At 42.0% G+C, this 17,949-nt stretch overlaps 1 protein-coding gene and 1 pseudogene across 7 annotated transcripts in view; one reads left to right on the plus strand and one right to left on the minus strand.

The window, feature by feature from the left end:
• SEPTIN11 (septin 11) overlaps positions 1-563 on the minus strand; it is a 95,606-nt gene extending 95,043 nt beyond the window's left edge. For all 7 annotated transcript variants that reach the window (XR_011999180.1, XM_072745426.1, XM_072745423.1 and 4 more), the window contains exon 1: positions 245-563. Coding sequence is in view for 6 of the 7 variants with exons in the window: in XM_072745426.1 (XP_072601527.1) it covers positions 245-271 (27 nt within the window). In the remaining variant the exon portion in view is untranslated. The remainder of the gene's footprint in view (positions 1-244) is intronic.
• Positions 564-8,719: 8,156 nt separating this feature from the next.
• Positions 8,720-10,217, plus strand: LOC112915623 (large ribosomal subunit protein eL18-like; annotated as a pseudogene).
• Positions 10,218-17,949: the final 7,732 nt, after the last annotated feature.

Raw genomic sequence — 17,949 nt, forward strand, 5'->3', positions numbered from 1 at the left:
CGCCACGGACTGGGGCGCGGCCAGGCGCGACCCTGTTGCATCCCGCGGCGCAGCCTCCGGCCTCCCGGCCCCCGCTCCGGACTCGCGCCCACCGCACGCACAGCCGCGGCCGCCGCCGCCGCCCGGAGCCCCGGCCCGGCCCCCGGCCCCGCCCGCACCCGCCCGCACCCGCCCGCACCCGCCCGGGAGCGCGGACCCCCCAGCGGAGGAGCCGCGGCCAGGGAGGCGAGGCCCCCGCACTCACAGACGGTCTCCCCACGGCTACGGCCATCGCGGCTGCGGCTGCGGCTGCGGCTGCGGCTGCGGCTCCGGCTGCGGCTGCGGCTGCGGCTCCGGCTGCGGCTGCGCCCGGGTGCTCTCCCCCGACGCGGGCTGCTGCTCGGGCTGCTGCTCGGGCTGCGGCTCCCGCCCCGGCCCCGGCCCCGGCCCCCGCTCGCCTCCCCCGCGCCTCCCCCGCGGCTGCGCGCTGCTCGCACGCGGCTCCCGCTCGCAGCCGGCGGCATCTGCTCCCCACGCCGCCGCCCCTCCCGCTTTATCCGAGCAACATGGCCACCCGCCTGGGAGGGACCATCTGCGTCCCCAGGAGGGGGAGCCTGCGCGCCGCGGCCCGGGGCGGGGAGGGGCCCGGGGCGGGGAGGGGAGGGGAGGGGCCCGGCCAGGGTCGGCGCGCGCAGGCCGCGGGCTCCCGTCGGCGCAGCGGCCCGGGCCCCCCGACCCTCTCGGGCGCCGCCGAGACTCCCCCGGCCGCACCACGTGCCGGCCCGAGCGGCGTTCTGGGCGCCGAGGTCCCCGCCTCGGGTCCCGCCGAGCGCTTCGCGTTGCGGACGTCCGGGGCGGCCGCGGAGCGGGCACGGGGCAGGTCGGCGGGAGCGGCCGGGCGGGAGCGGCCGGGCGGGCTGCGGGCCACGGGGGAGGCGCGGGCGGCGGGCGGCCGGGGTGGGGCCGGCGGACCCCGCCGAGGGCACGGGTGGCCCCTCCGCAACTCTCCTCTTCCCCAGGGGAGACCAGGGCGGGCGGCTGGAGGCCGCGGCCGCCGCGCGCGTCTGGGCGGGAGCACAGGAAAGGGACGCCCGGAGCGCGGGGCCCGGGCCCCCGGGAACGCGAGCTCTCGCCGCTCGCACGGGGCTCGGCCGACCGGAGGCGCGCGGGCCGGGGCCGCGGGGCCGCGGAGTCGGGGCCGGGGGCTCCTCGGCGGCGGGGAAGGGCCTTCGCAGCAGCTGCGGGGGCGCTGCCGCGCGTGGCGAGCAGAACGGCGGAGCCGGAGGCCGTGGAGCCCGCGGGGCGCGGGAGGGCGCGGGGCGAGGCGCCCTGACCGCCGTGACCGCCCCGCGGTGGTGCCCCCGCGGCCCCCGGGCCCCCCGAGTTCGCTGAGAGGCCGCGCCTTCAGGTTGGGGCGCCTCCGAGGCCGGCCCGAGCCCGAGCGCGCAGGTCCCCGGCCTGCGGCCTCCGTCCCCCGCGGGCCGCGGGACCCGGACGCGCCGCCTCCGCCGAGGGTCAGCGGGGTCCCGGCGGGGTCCGGCCGCGGACTGCCGGGGCGAGGCTAGATGGTGGAGCAGGACCCCACCTACAGGGGTGGGAGCGAGACGGAGACACTGCGGGGGGGGGGGGGTCTGCGGGCGGGCCCAGACTTGGGGAGCGGGAACCTCGTCAGCTTTGAGCACTATCTGCCCCACCCCCACCCCAGACTTCAAAGCCTTTGAACACGAGGACCAATATTTGTGTCAAGAACACGGTAGACACCAGGTGTTGAATTAAGATTACCATGGGGGGGGGCTATGCAAAGGGCAGGGGAGGGGAGAACTACTTTGATCTAGTTCCAGGTGTGCGGCCACTTGGTTCCTTCTGCCCTAGGGGGGATGGAGCCGCAGCACTGACGGGGCCAGCAGGTCTCGCCCAAGCCCTGTGGGAACAGCGCTCCGCAGGCTGCCAACCGGGTGAAAGGGCCATTGGAGACCAGCGCTCCGTGTTGTGTTATATTGACCAGACCAGATGGCAGGATTTAATTAATCAACTGTTTTTATTTTGATTTATGTCTTTGATTTGTAAGTGTTTATGTTGAAAACCTTTGGTTAGATTAGAAGAATATGAACTCCCCGCCTTGGTGGGTAGGCTAGCTTAGTCTCAGTCACAAAAGCTTAAAATCACTTATTCCATCATCTGTTTGAGGAAACCCTTGTAGGACAAAATCATCGCAATTTACCCCACGTCTGCGTGAATTCTTTGATGGACAAGAAGTAATGCCTTAAATTCCCTCCTCCACGTGCTTTTTGTTTGTTCTGGCAGATAGGCATAACTATATTTAATAAAAATACAATATAATTACTTTTGGCCAAGGAAGGCTAGTTCAGAATGTCATTTCTTATCATGAAGTTATATATTATCATTCTACAACCAGACTACCTAGGTTCAAAAATCCTGGCTGTACCACTTCATAACTATGTGACTTTAGGCAAATTACTTAGCCTTTCAGCACTTTAATTTTCTCATCTTAAAATCTGTTTAATGATAGTTCCTCCCTAACAGAGTTGCTAAGGGATTAGAATCACCTTTTGAGATAGCTCGATGCCTAGCACTGTGGCAGGAACTAAACATTTTTAAATGCAGGTACCTCTCTGACTCTTAACCAGTGTGCACAGTCTGCTGAGAGACAGATGTTCAAACAACTCTGATGGAGAACACGAATCCTAGAAAAGATATATGAATTATGGGATTAAAGGAACTATCCACTCTGCCTGTCATCAGAACAGGAAAGGCTTCACCAAGGAGGTGGAACAGGAGAGCAAGCAAGGAAGACACTGCACGTTGTTCTTTTAGCCCCGGGAATCGTAACGGCTTCTTAAATGTTACTAGTTTTGGGGTGCCTTGCCATCTCATTGTCCTAACTTTCCCTTCTTCAGTGCTTCTCCAATTTTAGTACCTATGAATCACTTAGAGATCCTGTGTAAATGCAGATTCTAATTCACCAGGTCTAGGTGGGTCCTGAAAGCCTCCATTTCCATCTGGCTCCCAGCAGAGGCTGATACTGCTGGTCTGGTAATCATACTAGACTAAGAAGGGTTGGGATCCCTGGGTGGCTCAGCGGTTTGGCGCCTGCCCTTGGCCCAGGGCGTGATCCTGGAGACCCGGGATCAAGTCCTACGTCAGGCTCCCTGCATGGAGCCTGCTTCTCCCTCTGCCTCTCTCTCTCTCTCTGTGTGACTATCATAAGTAAATTTAAAAAAAAAAAGGGTTTACAGTCGTGAAGCAGTACTTTTATGTAAGTTTCCTTGTTTGAAAAATCTGCATTAAGTTCTTTTTTCCACTAAGACCTTGACAAATATAAATGGAAACACAAAAAATTGAAACTCTCATTCATGAGCTCAATTGCTTTTCCTATTGCTAAAACATTTATTTAAAAATTCTTTCAAGGGGCACCTGGCTGGCTCAGTCAGTAGAGCCTCAGACTCTTGATCTCAGAGTTGTAAGTTCAAGCCCCACATGGGGTGTAGAAATTACTTGAAAAAAGAAATTTTCATTCTAGACATTGTAAATTTACCAGTGATCCTCAGGCTCTCTTGCTTTTTATGCTTTTTGAAAATTAAAGCAGTATTTGCCCCTATTTAATCTTCTGGCATTTATCATTTTTCTCTAGCTCCTCGAAGGTGACCAGTATGGATTCTACAATCACTTATGCAAAGTCTTTCAAGAATAATTTATTTAGGCCTGGAATGTTTAACTCAGAACAGTTGGTTGCTCATTTACCACATTGGATTTCAGTAGCCTTTTAATCATTAAAATATTTTTAATGAAAAATTATTTTGCCCCTTCCTTTTTTTGTCTTTTGATAGCATTACATCATCAGCACCCAAATAGTAGCTTTCATCCTTTCTTGTTCACAGTCTTCTGGCAAGCATTACTTGAAAAACAACAACAACAAATTCTGAAAATTCCTTGGTATTCTTTTTAAAAGCAAAAATTACTTAAGCCTACAAGAAAGTATCAGTCCCTGTAGGCTTGTGCTATTCTTTAATGCATGCTCTTTTAAATTCTGATCTTAAGAAACACCCTGTGAAATGACATGCTCCCTGGAATATGAGGACTTGGACTCTGGCTACTCCCTTTGGCAGCCAGCCTTGGAGTGTGGTCTATAATTATCAGATAATTCCTTTTTCCCTGTGGCCATTGTGATGCCAGTTACTATTTCTCTTTGAGAGCCTAAAAAAAAATTATGTAGTTGAAGTCCCTCTGGCTACTAGACATTGTCACTGGGAAGAGAATCATACATACACACCTGTATATTCTGACAGAAATATCACTTCTATATTCTCACTTTTCATCTCAACCTATTCGCTAGCTACCATTCTACCATTATCAATTGCCACCAGCTGGATAATTCTAGTGCATGGGGCTACACTGCACTACATTTCTTGTCTTGTAGACTTGTTCCTTCTAAATTAGGTAATACTTCCTTTACTTATTTCAGTCATAAGTTCCTTACAACTTCATCTACCAATATCTATTGGATTGTGTTCATTTCCTTCTGTTAATTTCTCCAAGTTCAATTTGCTTTGCCATTAATTCTCCTTTTCCAACCTGACTTCAAAAGTCACCAGCATTATATTTCAGGTTTCTTCTGTTTCATTTAGTTCACCTGGATCAACTTCTGTTGAAAAAAATCTGTTGGCAGATTTTTTTTAAAGATTTATTTATTTATTTATTTATTTATTTATTTATTTATTTATTCATGAGAAATGCAGAGAGAAAAGAGTCAGAGACACAGGCAGAGGGAGAAGCAGGCTCTCTGCAGAGAGCCCGACACGGGACTCGATCCCGGGATCGAGAATCATGCCCTGAGCCAAAGGCAGACGCCCAACCACTAAGCCACCCAGGCGTCCCAAGTTTTGGCAGATTATGTTTCATGCCTCATCATTAATTCTCTTTAGAAGAATTAAATTGCAGTTGGGGTATAGGCTATTTCTATAATAGAAACACCCCAAAACTCAGTGACCTGAAAAAGACTTTTCTCATGAAAAGTCCAGGAGGTGGTAAGCAGTCCAGAGGCCTGACAGGTATGCTTCTTGAGCATGTCATCCAGGAGTCCACATTCCTTGTTGCTGTCTGGTTGCTCCATCAAGTTCTGATCATTACCTCATCTACTCTGATCAAAGCTGGTTTACCAACACCATAGCCATAGTTTAGCCCATGGGAAAGATGAAGAGGAAATGGAAGGGAAGCAATTTCCTTTTAAAGAAGTGACCTAGACATAGCACACATCACTTCTGTTTACAATCCATTGCAAAACTCAGTCACATAAATGTACTCAGCTCTAGGGGAGGTTAGGATATATAATCCCTCTTTTTTTTTAAAATCTCTTATATGGCACCAAATGCCATACTAAAAGTTGGGTAGAGGACCCTATTTATAAAAGGAAGAAATGAAAAAATTGATACTGGGAGAAAATCAGTCTCAGAAGTAATATATTTATATGGTTAAAAAAAATAGTATAGGGATCCCTGGGTGGCACAGCGGTTTAGCGCCTGCCTTTGGCCCAGGGCACGATCCTGGAGACCCGGGATCGAATCCCACGTCGGGCTCCCAGTGCATGGAGCCTGCTTCTCCCTCTGCCTATGTCTCTGCCTCGCTCTCTCTCTCTGTGACTATCATAAATAAATAAAAGTTAACAAAAAAATTTAAAAAAAAATAGTATAAAATTGTATAGAATGAAGTTTCCCACTCCAATAACAATCTGTCCAGTCCCCATCCCTTCCCTGAAAGATAATTGATTAGTGTCTATTGTATCTTTCCAGAGTTTTCTTAAAGCAACTTCAAGTAAATGTAAATATATATTCTTATTTCCCACCCTATCCCATGTTTTACATAAAAGAAAAACCATGTGTATCATTCTGCACCTTGTTTTGTTTACTTAGCACTGTATTTTACACATCCTTTTATATGAGTGACCAGTTATCCTCCTCATTCTTTTATACTGTTGCCTAATACTTTTAAAGATGTATCATCTATTTAACAGTCCCACTGATATATTCAGTGTTGTTTCTAAACTTTTGCCATTACAACCAATGCTGAAATAACCTTTTGCTTGTCATTTTGAACATGAGAAAGCATATCTCTAAGATACATTTCCAGAAATAAGATTAGCCAATCTTATGATACTGAGCCAGTCTTTTGATCTCATTGAGTCCCATTTTCCTATAAAATGAAGCTCATACTTACATCATAGAAAGGGTCATTATGATAATGAAATAATTAAATATAAAGCTATTGTAAGACAGGATCAAAATCATAAAATAGAGATACATTTATCACAATATGCACAAGCTTTGTACCGTATATAACACAGCTGAGGGTAGCCCCGGTGACTCAGCAGTTTAGCTCCGCCTTCGGCTCAGGGCGATCCTGGGGACCCAGGATGGAGTCCTACATCGGGCTCCCTGCATGGAGCCTGCTTCTCCCTCTGCCTGTATCTCTGCCTCTCTCTCTCTGTGTGTGTGTCTCTCATGAATAAATAAAATCATATATATGTGTGTGTGTGTGTGTGTGTGTGTGTGTGTGTGTGTATAAAACACAGCTGAGACAAGTTAAAGGAAGAGATATACCATCTTCATGGATTAGATGACTCAATATTTTAAAAATGTAATTCTCCCCAAATCAATCTATAGATTCAGTATAATCACAGTTGAAATCCCAGGGAGCATTTGTAATAGAAATTGACAACTTGATTCTAAAATTTAATGCAGAAACACAAAATACCTAGGATAGCTAAAATAATTTTGAAAAAGAACAAAGTTGGAAGGGACGCCTGGGTGGCTTAGCAGTTGAGAGTCTGCTTTTGGCCCAGGGTGTGATCCCAGGATCCAGGTTCCAATCCCACAGTGGGCTCCTTGCAGGGAGCCTGCTTCTCCCTCAGCCTATGTCTCTACCTCTCTTGTGTCTCTCATGAATAAATAAAATCTTAAAAAAAAAAAAAAAGAACAAAGTTGAAGAATTCAAACTACTTGATTTCAAGGCTTACTAAAAAGCTAGTTATCAAGACATTGTTGAATTGGCAAAAATACAGTCATATAGTCCTTCAAAAGAGCACAGAGTATCCAAATATATACTCACACATGTCTGGTGAATTGATTTTTGACAAAGAGGCCAAGGTAATTCCATGGAAAAGGATAGTCTTTTCAAGAAATCACACCAGAACCATTAGATGTCATATGGATAAAAAACATTAAGAAAATTGTCCAGTGTCCAATCATCATTGTGACACCAGTAAGAAGCAGAGCCAAGATTCACGTATTCATACAGATACATGCATATGACTGATTTTACTTATACACAAAGCTTAAATCCAAATGGATCATAAACCTAACACTTTGAGGTGCCTGACTGGCTTAGTAGGTGGAACATGCAACTCTTGATCTCAGGGTAGTGAGTTTGAGCCCTATATTGGGCATAGAGATTTCTTAAAAAAAAAAAAAAAAAAGTAACACTTCTGGAAGAAATCATAGGAAAATCCTAATGACTTTAGATTAGACAAGGATTTCTTCAGACACAGAAAACACTAACCAACTGGATATCATCAAAATTCAAACTTTTGCTCCTCCAAAGACACCGTTAAGAAAATGCAAGCTACAGACTGAAAAAAAAATCCGCAATTCTTGCAAAGAAGTTTTCTTAATGGGCAAAATATGTGAATACACACATCATAAAAGAAGATATATGTTTGGCCAATGTGCATGAAATGACACTCAACATCATTGTCTTTATGGAAATGCAAATTAGACCATAATTAAAGTTACTAGAATGATGAAAATCAGAAAAACTGGCAATACTAATTGGTAGGTAGGACGTATTGTACCTGAACTCTAATGCATTGTTAGAATATTCAACCACTTTGGAAAACAGCTTGGCACCTTCTTATAAATACCTATCTACCATTTAACTCAACAGTTCCAATCAGTTATTTACACAAAAGAAATGACAACATGCATCCACAGAATGTTTATAGCAGCTTTATTTATAATAACCAAAAAATGGAAATAATCCAAGAGTGTCAATTGGTTAGTTGATAAATTGTGCAATTTCTATATAATTGGACACTCAATAGTAAAATTTACTACAGATACATGCAACATGTGGATAAACCTAAAAAATATGCTGAGTGAAAGAAATAAGACAGAAAAAGTATATATAATATGATTCCATTGATATGAAATTCTAAAAACATAACTATAGTTACCGAAAACAAAATAGTGATGACCTAGGCAGCCCCGGTGGCTCAGCGGTTTAGCGCTGTCTTCAGCCTAGGGCCTGATCCTGGAGACCTGGGATCAAGTCCCACGTCAGGCTCCCTGCATGGAGCCTGTTTCTCCCTCTGCCTGTGTCTCTGCCTCTCTCTCTGTATGTGTCTCTCATGAATAAATAAATAAAATTTATATTTAAAAAATAGTGATGACCTGGGGTCTCAGGTAGAGAAGACTGACTTGAAAAGGGTACAAGAGGAATTTTTGGAGCAAGAAAAATGTTCTAGGATTATGATAGTGATTATATAGGTGAATTAATTTGTCAAAGCTCATTCAACTGTATACTTAAAATGTATATTATTATATATCAATTATATATCAATAAAATTTATTTTTAAAATTACTGTAGTTGCTTTTATATCAAAAACTCTAAACAGGTCTCTTTCTCTAGAAGTCATCACATAATATCAAACTTCTGTTTAGACTTACTGAAGGCTTACTCTGTCAGGCACCATGTAAGATATTTTGCATGCATTTCATTTAATCATCACAACAAGCTCTCTGATATCTCCCTATTTTACAGATGAGGATAGTGAAGCACAAAAACATTAAGAAAATTGCCCAGTGTCCAATCATCATTGTGACACTAGTAAGAAGCAGAGCCAAAATTCAAATTCAGGTTTGTTAAACTCCTTCATCCGCATCCTTCATCATGCTATGCCTTTCCTCAGCACTTGCATCATTCTTAACGCACTTCTTTGGAGTTTTACTTACCAAGAAGAACTTCCATTATTAAAATAGTAACACAAGCTTTATTGTTTGAAGGAGAATCTTTAGATGTGAAGAGATAGCAACCAAGCAGATCTAATTTGATTTTTACTGAGTATATGTTTGGCACAACATGGAACACAGGAGGCACTCAACATACATTTGGTATTACTGTTGTTCTGTTATATTAGTTTACCTAACCTCTGAGATTCTCTTCCTTTCTGCTACCACTATCATACAGACACCCAGGGTCCGCTGATCCCATTTAATGCTCTGGCCTCACTCTAGCCAGACTACCCCATTTCCCCCTTAGCCCAATAGAAATTGGCTGGAACCAAAAAAAAAAAAAAAAGAACAAAACAAAACTTTAATGCTAGTGAAGTAAGCAAAGTGAACAATTAGAATAAAAACCATCTGGCTTACAAAATATATCTTCTTACCATTTCTTAAACATTTACGAATAATGTACTACACAAAAAAGCAAAATGTGAGACAATATGCTACCATTTCTCTAAAAAGAGACTAGAAAGAGAAGGACTCCTAAAAATGAATATGCATAGAATATCTTTAGGACGCACAGGAAACTGGCAGTAGTGTTTGCCTCTGTGAAAGGGCACATGGGGCTTCCCGGACCGGCTGAGCAGGAGGTGCCATCATGCGAGTCGACATCCGCCACAACAAGGACCGAAAGGTTCGGCGCAAGGAGCCCAAGAGCCAGGACGTCTACTGAGACTGTTGGTCAAGCTGTACAGGTTTCTGGCCAGACGAACCAACTCTACTTTTAACCAGGTTATGTTGAAGAGGTTTTTCATGAGTCGCACCAACCGGCCACCTCTCTCCCTTTCCCGGATGATCCGGAAGATGAAACTGCCTGGCCGGGAAAACAGAACAGCTGTGGTCGTAGGGACCATAACGGATGATGTGCGTGTCCAGGAGGTGCCCAAGCTGAAGGTGTGCGCACTGCGCGTGAGTAGCCGTGCCCGGAGCCGCATCCTCAAAGCTGGCAAGATCCTCACCTTCGACCAGTTGGCCCTGGACTCCCCCAAGGGCTGTGGCACCGTCTTGCTCTCCGGTCCACGCAAGGGCCGAGAGGTGTACACTTTGGCAAGGTCCCAGCAACCCCACACAGCCACACCAAACCCTACGTGAGATCCAAGGGCTGGAAGTTCGAGCATGCCAGAGGCCGCAGGGCCAGCCGAGGCTACAAAAACTAACCCTAGAGCCTGCCTTGTTATTTAAAAGCTTTTGAATAAAAATAAAAATAAGGAAGAAGAAGAAGAAGAAGAAGAAGAAGAAGAAGAAGAAGAAGAAGAAGAAGAAGAAGAAGAAAGGAAGAAAAAAAGAAAGAAGAAAGGGCACACGGGCCAGGTGTGGGCCAAGGTAATAAACACTGGATGACTCAACCATACCCATTTTATTCAAATGCATTTGGAAGACTGACTTTTTCTCCAGGGAGGAGATTGGTATAAATACGGTTCCATTCTCTTGAAAGTGACCTGGTATGAGTGACCCAATTCTGTCTAATGAAATGAAAGGAGAGGTTTGCTGGAAGGTTCTCAGATTTATGCTTTCTCACTCTTATGAGAAATTCACAGGACGTCAGCTTTTCTCTCTTCTGTTGGATGCAAACAAGGAAGCATGAAGCCTAAATGTTTTCATTTTACAACTATGAAAGAAATTCAGCCTTAGGCTAAAGCCCATGGACTAGAGAGCAGACAGACAAAATACTGTTAGGCTGCTAAATCAACTAACTGAGCCCTATCTCCCACCTCTGATAAATAAACACATTAATATTTAGTTCATTTATCTAAGCCAGTTTTAGGTGTCACATTTCTGTTACTTGAAGCTGAAAACAAATAAAGCAGGTAAGAGACTTTTTTTTTCTTTTACATACTTGCTGTAATTTGCTTTCATAATCATGTGCATGTACATCTTTTTAAAAGACTTAAGAGTTCATTGTGTTCCAGGCATTGGAAAATAGAGAGCATTCAAAGAAAATTCCCTTTAATTTTAAAGATTTTTTTCTCAAGATGTAATTTCTTTTTTTTTTTTTTAAGACTTTATTTTTAAATAATCTCTACACCTAACACAGGGCTCAAACCTACAACCCTGAAATCAGGAGTTGCATGCTGCACTGACTGAGCCAGCCAGCCAAGTGCCCCTCAAGATGTAATTTCTTAAGAGACTTGCTTCTTTCCTCTAATGAGCTCAACTGTCTCCACTCCTTTACAAGGAGCCTGTGGATTTACCCTTATAGAGTCAATATAAGTTGAAGTATAGGAAGATTTATATGTCAGAATAGTCAAATATTGACAATTTTATAGTATAAATTAGTAACTAGAGGTTCACATAAAAGAAATACATATGTTAGTACCAAGGGCATCAGTATCCCCTACCAATGCCCCAAATATTCTGGCCCTTGATGACCTTTTTCCTTGGGCTTTCCCCAGTTGCTGACAATTTGCATCATTTCTACTCCTACACCACAGAACTGATGAAAAAAGAACAGAAAAGAGTCTTGTAGATCAGATCACTACACATTTGTGCTATCTACACAAATAGCACTGTTTTTTTGTTTTTTTTCTATTACGTGATATTTCCTTTAGCAACTATTCTATGCCTCTTACCTAGAGAGAAAACCAAATATTCCCACAGAATAAGTGTATATGTGCCCTTATACACCCTCAGGTACAACTTGGCACATGTTTCTGTAGCCCTCAACATCCCTCCTCATTCCAAAGATGCTGCCCTCAAACCCTGTCCTCTCAATTGTCTGGTGTTGGAGAAGACAAAACAAAAAGATGCTAATATATTATGATTTCAAATACTGGTTAGATATTGCTGTATAAGAAATTACCCCAAAATGTAGTGACTTAATAAACAGTGATTATCTCATAGTTCCTGTGGGTCAGGAAATCAGAAGCAGCCTATCTAGGTGATTCTGGGCTCAGCATCTCTTGATGACATTGCAGTTAGAGTGTTGAGGCTGCAGTCACCTGAAGGCTTGGAGGGGTAAAGGATCTGCTTCCAATGTGGCTCACTCAGATGCCTGAAAACTGGCACCAGTTGTTAGTAAGAGGATTCAGTTCTTTTACCATGTAGACTTTACAATAGGGCTGAGTGTCCTTATGACATACATGGCAGTTGATCTTCCCAAAACAAAGAAAAGGGCAAGATGGAAGCTTTTACAACCTAGCTTTAGAAAATTGCACTGTATCATTTCTGCAACATCCTATTGATTATCAAATTAACCCTATTCAGTGTCAGAGGTGACTACACAGGGGTGTGAATAGCAAGAAACAAATGCACTAGAGACCCTCTTGAAAACCAACTACTATGTATAGCATAGTATTATTTTCTTCCTTTTATAGATGAAAAAAACTGATGCTTGTAGAGTATATCTATGGGATATGTCATATCTATGGGATATGTCAAAGGAAGTGGCAGAGACTGATGGGAAGCCAGTACAATTTGACTCTTCAGTCCATACACTTTCTACTGTTATCCTGCCTCTATTGTGGTGGCGTACTGTCCTGGAATGACTTTATATCATTGTTATTGTTTAATAACAATAATTCTGGGGCAGCCTGGGTGGCTCAGCAGTTTAGCGCCGCCTTCAGCCCAGGGTGTGATCCTGGAGACCCATGATTGAGTCCCGCACTGAGCTCCCTGCATGGAGCCTGCTTCTCCCTCTGCCTGTGTCTCTGTGCCTCTCTTGCTCTCTCTCTGCATCTCTCATGAATGAATGAATAAATAAAATCCTTAAAAAAAAAAACAATAATTCTGGAATGACCATATTTTGTGATTTTTCATTTTTCTTAAAAGGCCATGCATAAAAAAAGATTAAAAAAATTTAAAAAAAAGGCCATGCATATTGTAGGCATTCAATAGTTATTTATTCATCCATCCAATAAATTAACTTTTAAAAATGGAAGAGCTAGCACGCTTACAAAGTTTTAATGTGGCTACTGTGCATTCCTGGTTGACATTCTAGTTTCAGTAGGAGCAAATTATATTAATAATAATGATAGTAATAGAAATAAGGGGAGTTAGAAGAGTGGTCGGGTATGAATCAAATTGGCCCCAGCAGAGGTGATTGGCAGAAAAAAAGATGTCAAGTCCATTTATTCTTTTTAGGGTTAATCCCAAACTGGATCTGATTACCTCTCTCTCTCTCTGATCCTTCTTATCAACATCCTCCCCAGTCAGATGAAACCAGCTAATCAGAAAGGGATTGAATTTAAATGTGTAATACTCTTTCTCTGGTCTTATGCAATAACAGGGTTTATATTTGTGTCTAGATTCAAAACTTTTTTTAACTTTTATTTTGTTTTTGTTTAGATAAATTATATATGTGTGCATGTTTGTGTGTTTATTTGTTCATTATTTATGCATAAGAATATTAGAATCTTTAATAATCTAGGTTCTTAGAAAAAAGCACATTAATATGCTGGTGCATTTTGTTCTAAAATAGTGAATATTTTTATAAAATTAAGGTGATACTAAAAATAGTACTTTATTCCTTTTTCTACTTAACATTATTTTTATATTGTTGAAGATCCTTCAAGAGTATTACTTTTTAATAATCCACTGATTATTTCTTATTATAGATGTACCTCTGCAAAAAAACTGGAAAATTTCTGAAAAACATAAAAACCAGGATCACTCATAATCCTACCATTCAGATAGCTGCTGTCAATATTTCTGCATATTCATTTCTAGATTTTTTCTATGTATATTCACATATACAGATATAGACATATTTGTAAAAACAAAAATGGTATTTCATTTTACCATCACCTTATTTACTTACAGGTATACAGAACATCTTTTCATATTAATACATATAAGCCTTTATTACATTTTTAATGACCATAACTAATACCTAGATTATTTCTATATTTCATTCTTTTGAAGATTTATTTGTTATTTATTTTGAGAGAGAGAGAGAGAGAGAGAGGCATAAGTGGAGGGAGGAGCAGGGAGAGGGAGAGAATCTCAAGCTGACTCCCTGCTAAGCAGGGAGCCCAATAAAGGGGCTCCATTTTACGACCTGGAGATCATGACCCAAGCCTAAACTAAGAGCCAGATGTTTGACTGAGCAACCAGGCACCCCTATATTTCATTTTTACAAGTAACTCCGGAGTCAACAGCCTAGCACATACACCTTGCACTGCTTATTTAAATACTTCCTTAGAAGAAATTCCTGAAGTAGGATTGGTAGATATTGTAGGGACTTGAGAAAAATCCTCACCTTTAGCTACCTTGCTCTAACTGTCCTCAATACTTTGTAATAACTCCCTCCACTTTTCAGAAGTGTACAAATAGTCTTTTTGTGTTTTTATTTTTTATTTGGATATAGTTGATACACAATGTTACATTAGTTTCAGAGTGCAACATAGTGATTCAACTTCTCTGTACAGTAAGCTTTGCTTACCATGAAGTGTAGCTACCAACTGTCACTACAAATATTCTTTATTTCTGTGGATTGCTATGTATAAAGATTATTAAGTAAAAATATATCCACTAGGGTCATATTTTTTGTTGTTATTGTTTTTAGTTCAAGTGAAAGAAACACTGGCTAAAATTGGCAAAACCAATATTCATTACAAGGATCTGGGTAGCTCAGAACAGTCAGGCCTCACATAGAAGAGAAGCATCTCTTTAGGCACTACATCACCTATGGTGGGATTCAGCTTCATTTCCCAAATTGCAGTCACTCTGCTAAAAATTCGAATGCCTGCGTGGAAGTCTGGTTGGCCTATTTTAGATCCTTATGCTAGTGTGCATGTACATGTGCACGTGTACCTTCATAGATTCCACCAAAATCCCAAGGCATAGACATTTTTAGTTCCTAAAAGAAAAAATGGAAATACTCTTTCCAAAAGAAGAATTTAGAGCTGCTGGACAGGCAAAAGTTGTGCTATCAGGATGCTATTTGTATCAGAATATGGGTATGAAATTAGGATATAAGTCCATGTCTAAAAACGTCTTTAAATGATAACAGAGAAGGCATTAAGTAAATATGTTTCAATATTTAAACATAAGTTGGGGATCCAGCTAAGGCTTAGAGGGAAATTATTTTTAATGCTAAATAAAAGTCTTCTGTTAAATGAGGAGGCTCATGATTGGCAGAGAGCAACCTGGGAGCAGATGCTAAACTAGAGTTTGGAGTGCAAGATGTTTATTAGAGATAAAACTTGTAAAAAGAAGTGGGATGAAGCAGGATTGGGCACCAGGGGAATTTGAACCATAATATAGACCCAACAAAGTAAGGAGTTCTAGAGCAAATACTGGAGAGTCAGCCAATCCAGTTAGGAGTTCTAGAGCAAATGCTACTCATTAGAGTTGTCCATCTTTAGGCAGAAATGGCCATGACTTTACACCCACCTTGTTCAGTCACTAGATGGGCTGCTTCTGGAAGCTGTGACCTTATAAGAGTCATCTCTTTACAGTTAAGGAAAACTTTGAAGGAGTGGATACTTGAGATTGTTTGCTAACTGCACTCCCAGTGGCTAGAAAGCAAATCCTCCCTTGAAAGGGATCTGTGTTGTGTATTTATTTACTATAAGCCACAGGTCCTTTTAATTTTTTCCCAGTGTAGAAGCTATTTTTTTATTGGCTATCATTTTTTAAAAATAAAATTCTATTAAAAATGTTTCTGTGTTTGTAGAAAAATTGTAAAGATAGTATACTTTATATAACCCATACTTAGTCTCCCCTATTATAAAGTTTTTTTTAATTTTTTTATTTATTTATGATAGTCACAGAGAGAGAGAGAGGCAGAGACATAGGCAGAGAGAGAAGCAGGCTCCATGCACCGGGAGCCCGACGTGGGATTCCATCCCGGGTCTCCAAGATCGTGCCCTTGGCCAAAGGCAGGTGCTAAACCGCTGCGCCACCCAGGGATCCTAGTCTCCCCTATTATAAACATCTTATATGAGTATGGTACACTTATTACAATTAATGAACCCAAATTGATAAATTATTATTAGTTTAAATCCATAATTTATTCAAATTCCTTCAGTAGGTTCAGATTACCTAATGTCCTTTTCCCATTCCAGGATATTTAGCTATAATGTCTTCTCAGGCTTCTCCTGGCTGTGACAGTTCCTAAAACTTTCTTTGCTTTTGATGACCTTAACAGTTTGGAGGAGTACTGGTCAAGTGTTTTGTAGAATGTCTTTCAACTTCCATTTGTCTGATATTTCCCTCAAGCTTAGACTAAAGTTATGTGTCTGTGGCAGGAAGATGAAAGAGGTAAAGTGCCATTCTAATTACATCATAGAGTGTGGAAACTTGACAAACACTACTTCAGCCATACAACTAAGGTCAGTGTCAACAATGAGTTATGTTGATAGTCTGGTATCCTTGATAAAATGTAATGAGAATAGATTTGGGAGCTCCTTCAGTTGGCTACTAAGTCCCTTTAACATACCCCATTATTGGCTTTTGTTTTTGTTTTTGGGTGTGTTGAGTTTGTTGTTTGTTGTTGTTTTAGCACTTTCTTAATTCTGACACTTACAAAATGCTTCAGGCTTATCTTGTATATTTTCCTCTCCAGGCTTAGAATCTGCCATTTCTCTAATGGGCTCTGGTTTCTTTTACTGGAGAATGGTATTAGAAACCAAGATCTGGGCATTAGGTGTGCTCATTGCTTATTGGAATGTGATTGCTTCGAGGCTGTTAGCTGTCCGAGTAAGGAAGTATGTGTGTATAGGAACCAATGTTTTGGCACATATCTACAAATATTTCTTTATGTAGTGATTTGTATCTATATGAAGATAAACATGAGTGCATACGATGTCTCCAATTCAAATCCATTAGTCCTTAGAACATCCTAGCTTTCCTCCTTGTTTGTCTGTCACCTCCCACTCCAGCAGTGAGAAACTGGGCTCAGATTATATCCATCACTCATTTACTTCACTGTTCAATCTTAGTTTACATGTTCAGCAGTTTCAGAATTGTTAACATATACCCCATAAGAAACAACTGTATCACTTGGAGCACGATGTTTATTATGTGCTCTGCATTGTGTACAGTTTCTTTTCACTTTAATCTTTAGACTCCATTCATTTTCAAAGCTACTCAGGTCAGCATCTTTCTCCTACTACCTCTTTAATGACGATATTTCATATCATTTGTAATACATTTAGATTCTTTTGTCACACTCTGTATTCTCTCCTGGGATCCCCAACCTTCTAAATTATTTTTTTAATTTGCATTCATTAAGGTTTACTCTTTATGCTGTAAAGTTCTATAGGTTTTGACAAATGCATAATGTCATGTATTCACTACATATATGATTCATTATAGCATCATGCAGAACAGCTTCACCACCCTAAAGCATCTTTAGTATTATACCTATTCAACCCAAGTATTCTACCTATTCAACCTATCCTAAACCCTTTGCAACCACTGATCTGTTTACAGACTTTATAGTTTTGCCTTTCGCAGAGTGTCACAGAAATGGAATCATACATTACGTAGCCTTTTCAGAATTACTTTCTGCCAGATAGCAATATGCCCATACTTCCTTTTTACCTTTCATTCAATATCTAACTACCATTGGGTGGAAACAAGCTCCTACAAAGAAAATTTTAAGAAATCTTAATTAAGCTATTATTATTATTATTATTATTATGCACATTTTGAAGCTTTTGATACATACTGATGTTTTACAGAAAGGCATCGCACACTGCTGAATAGTGGTTACCTAAGGATGAGGAAATTGGGGAGAAGTTGTTTAAGGGTACAAGCTTGCAACCAGTAGATAAACAGGTCCTGGAGATCTAATGCACAGCGTAGTAATTATATACACCAATACTATATTATAAACATCAAAGTTGCTAAGAGTTTCATCTTTATTGTTTCCACCACAAAAAGAAATGATAATTACATGATATAATTGAACAATTGAACCTTAAACTTACCTGATGTTGTATGTCAATTA

Source organism: Vulpes vulpes, unplaced genomic scaffold (assembly GCF_048418805.1).
Source record: "Vulpes vulpes isolate BD-2025 unplaced genomic scaffold, VulVul3 u000000899, whole genome shotgun sequence".
NCBI classification, from domain to species: Eukaryota; Metazoa; Chordata; class Mammalia; order Carnivora; family Canidae; genus Vulpes; species Vulpes vulpes.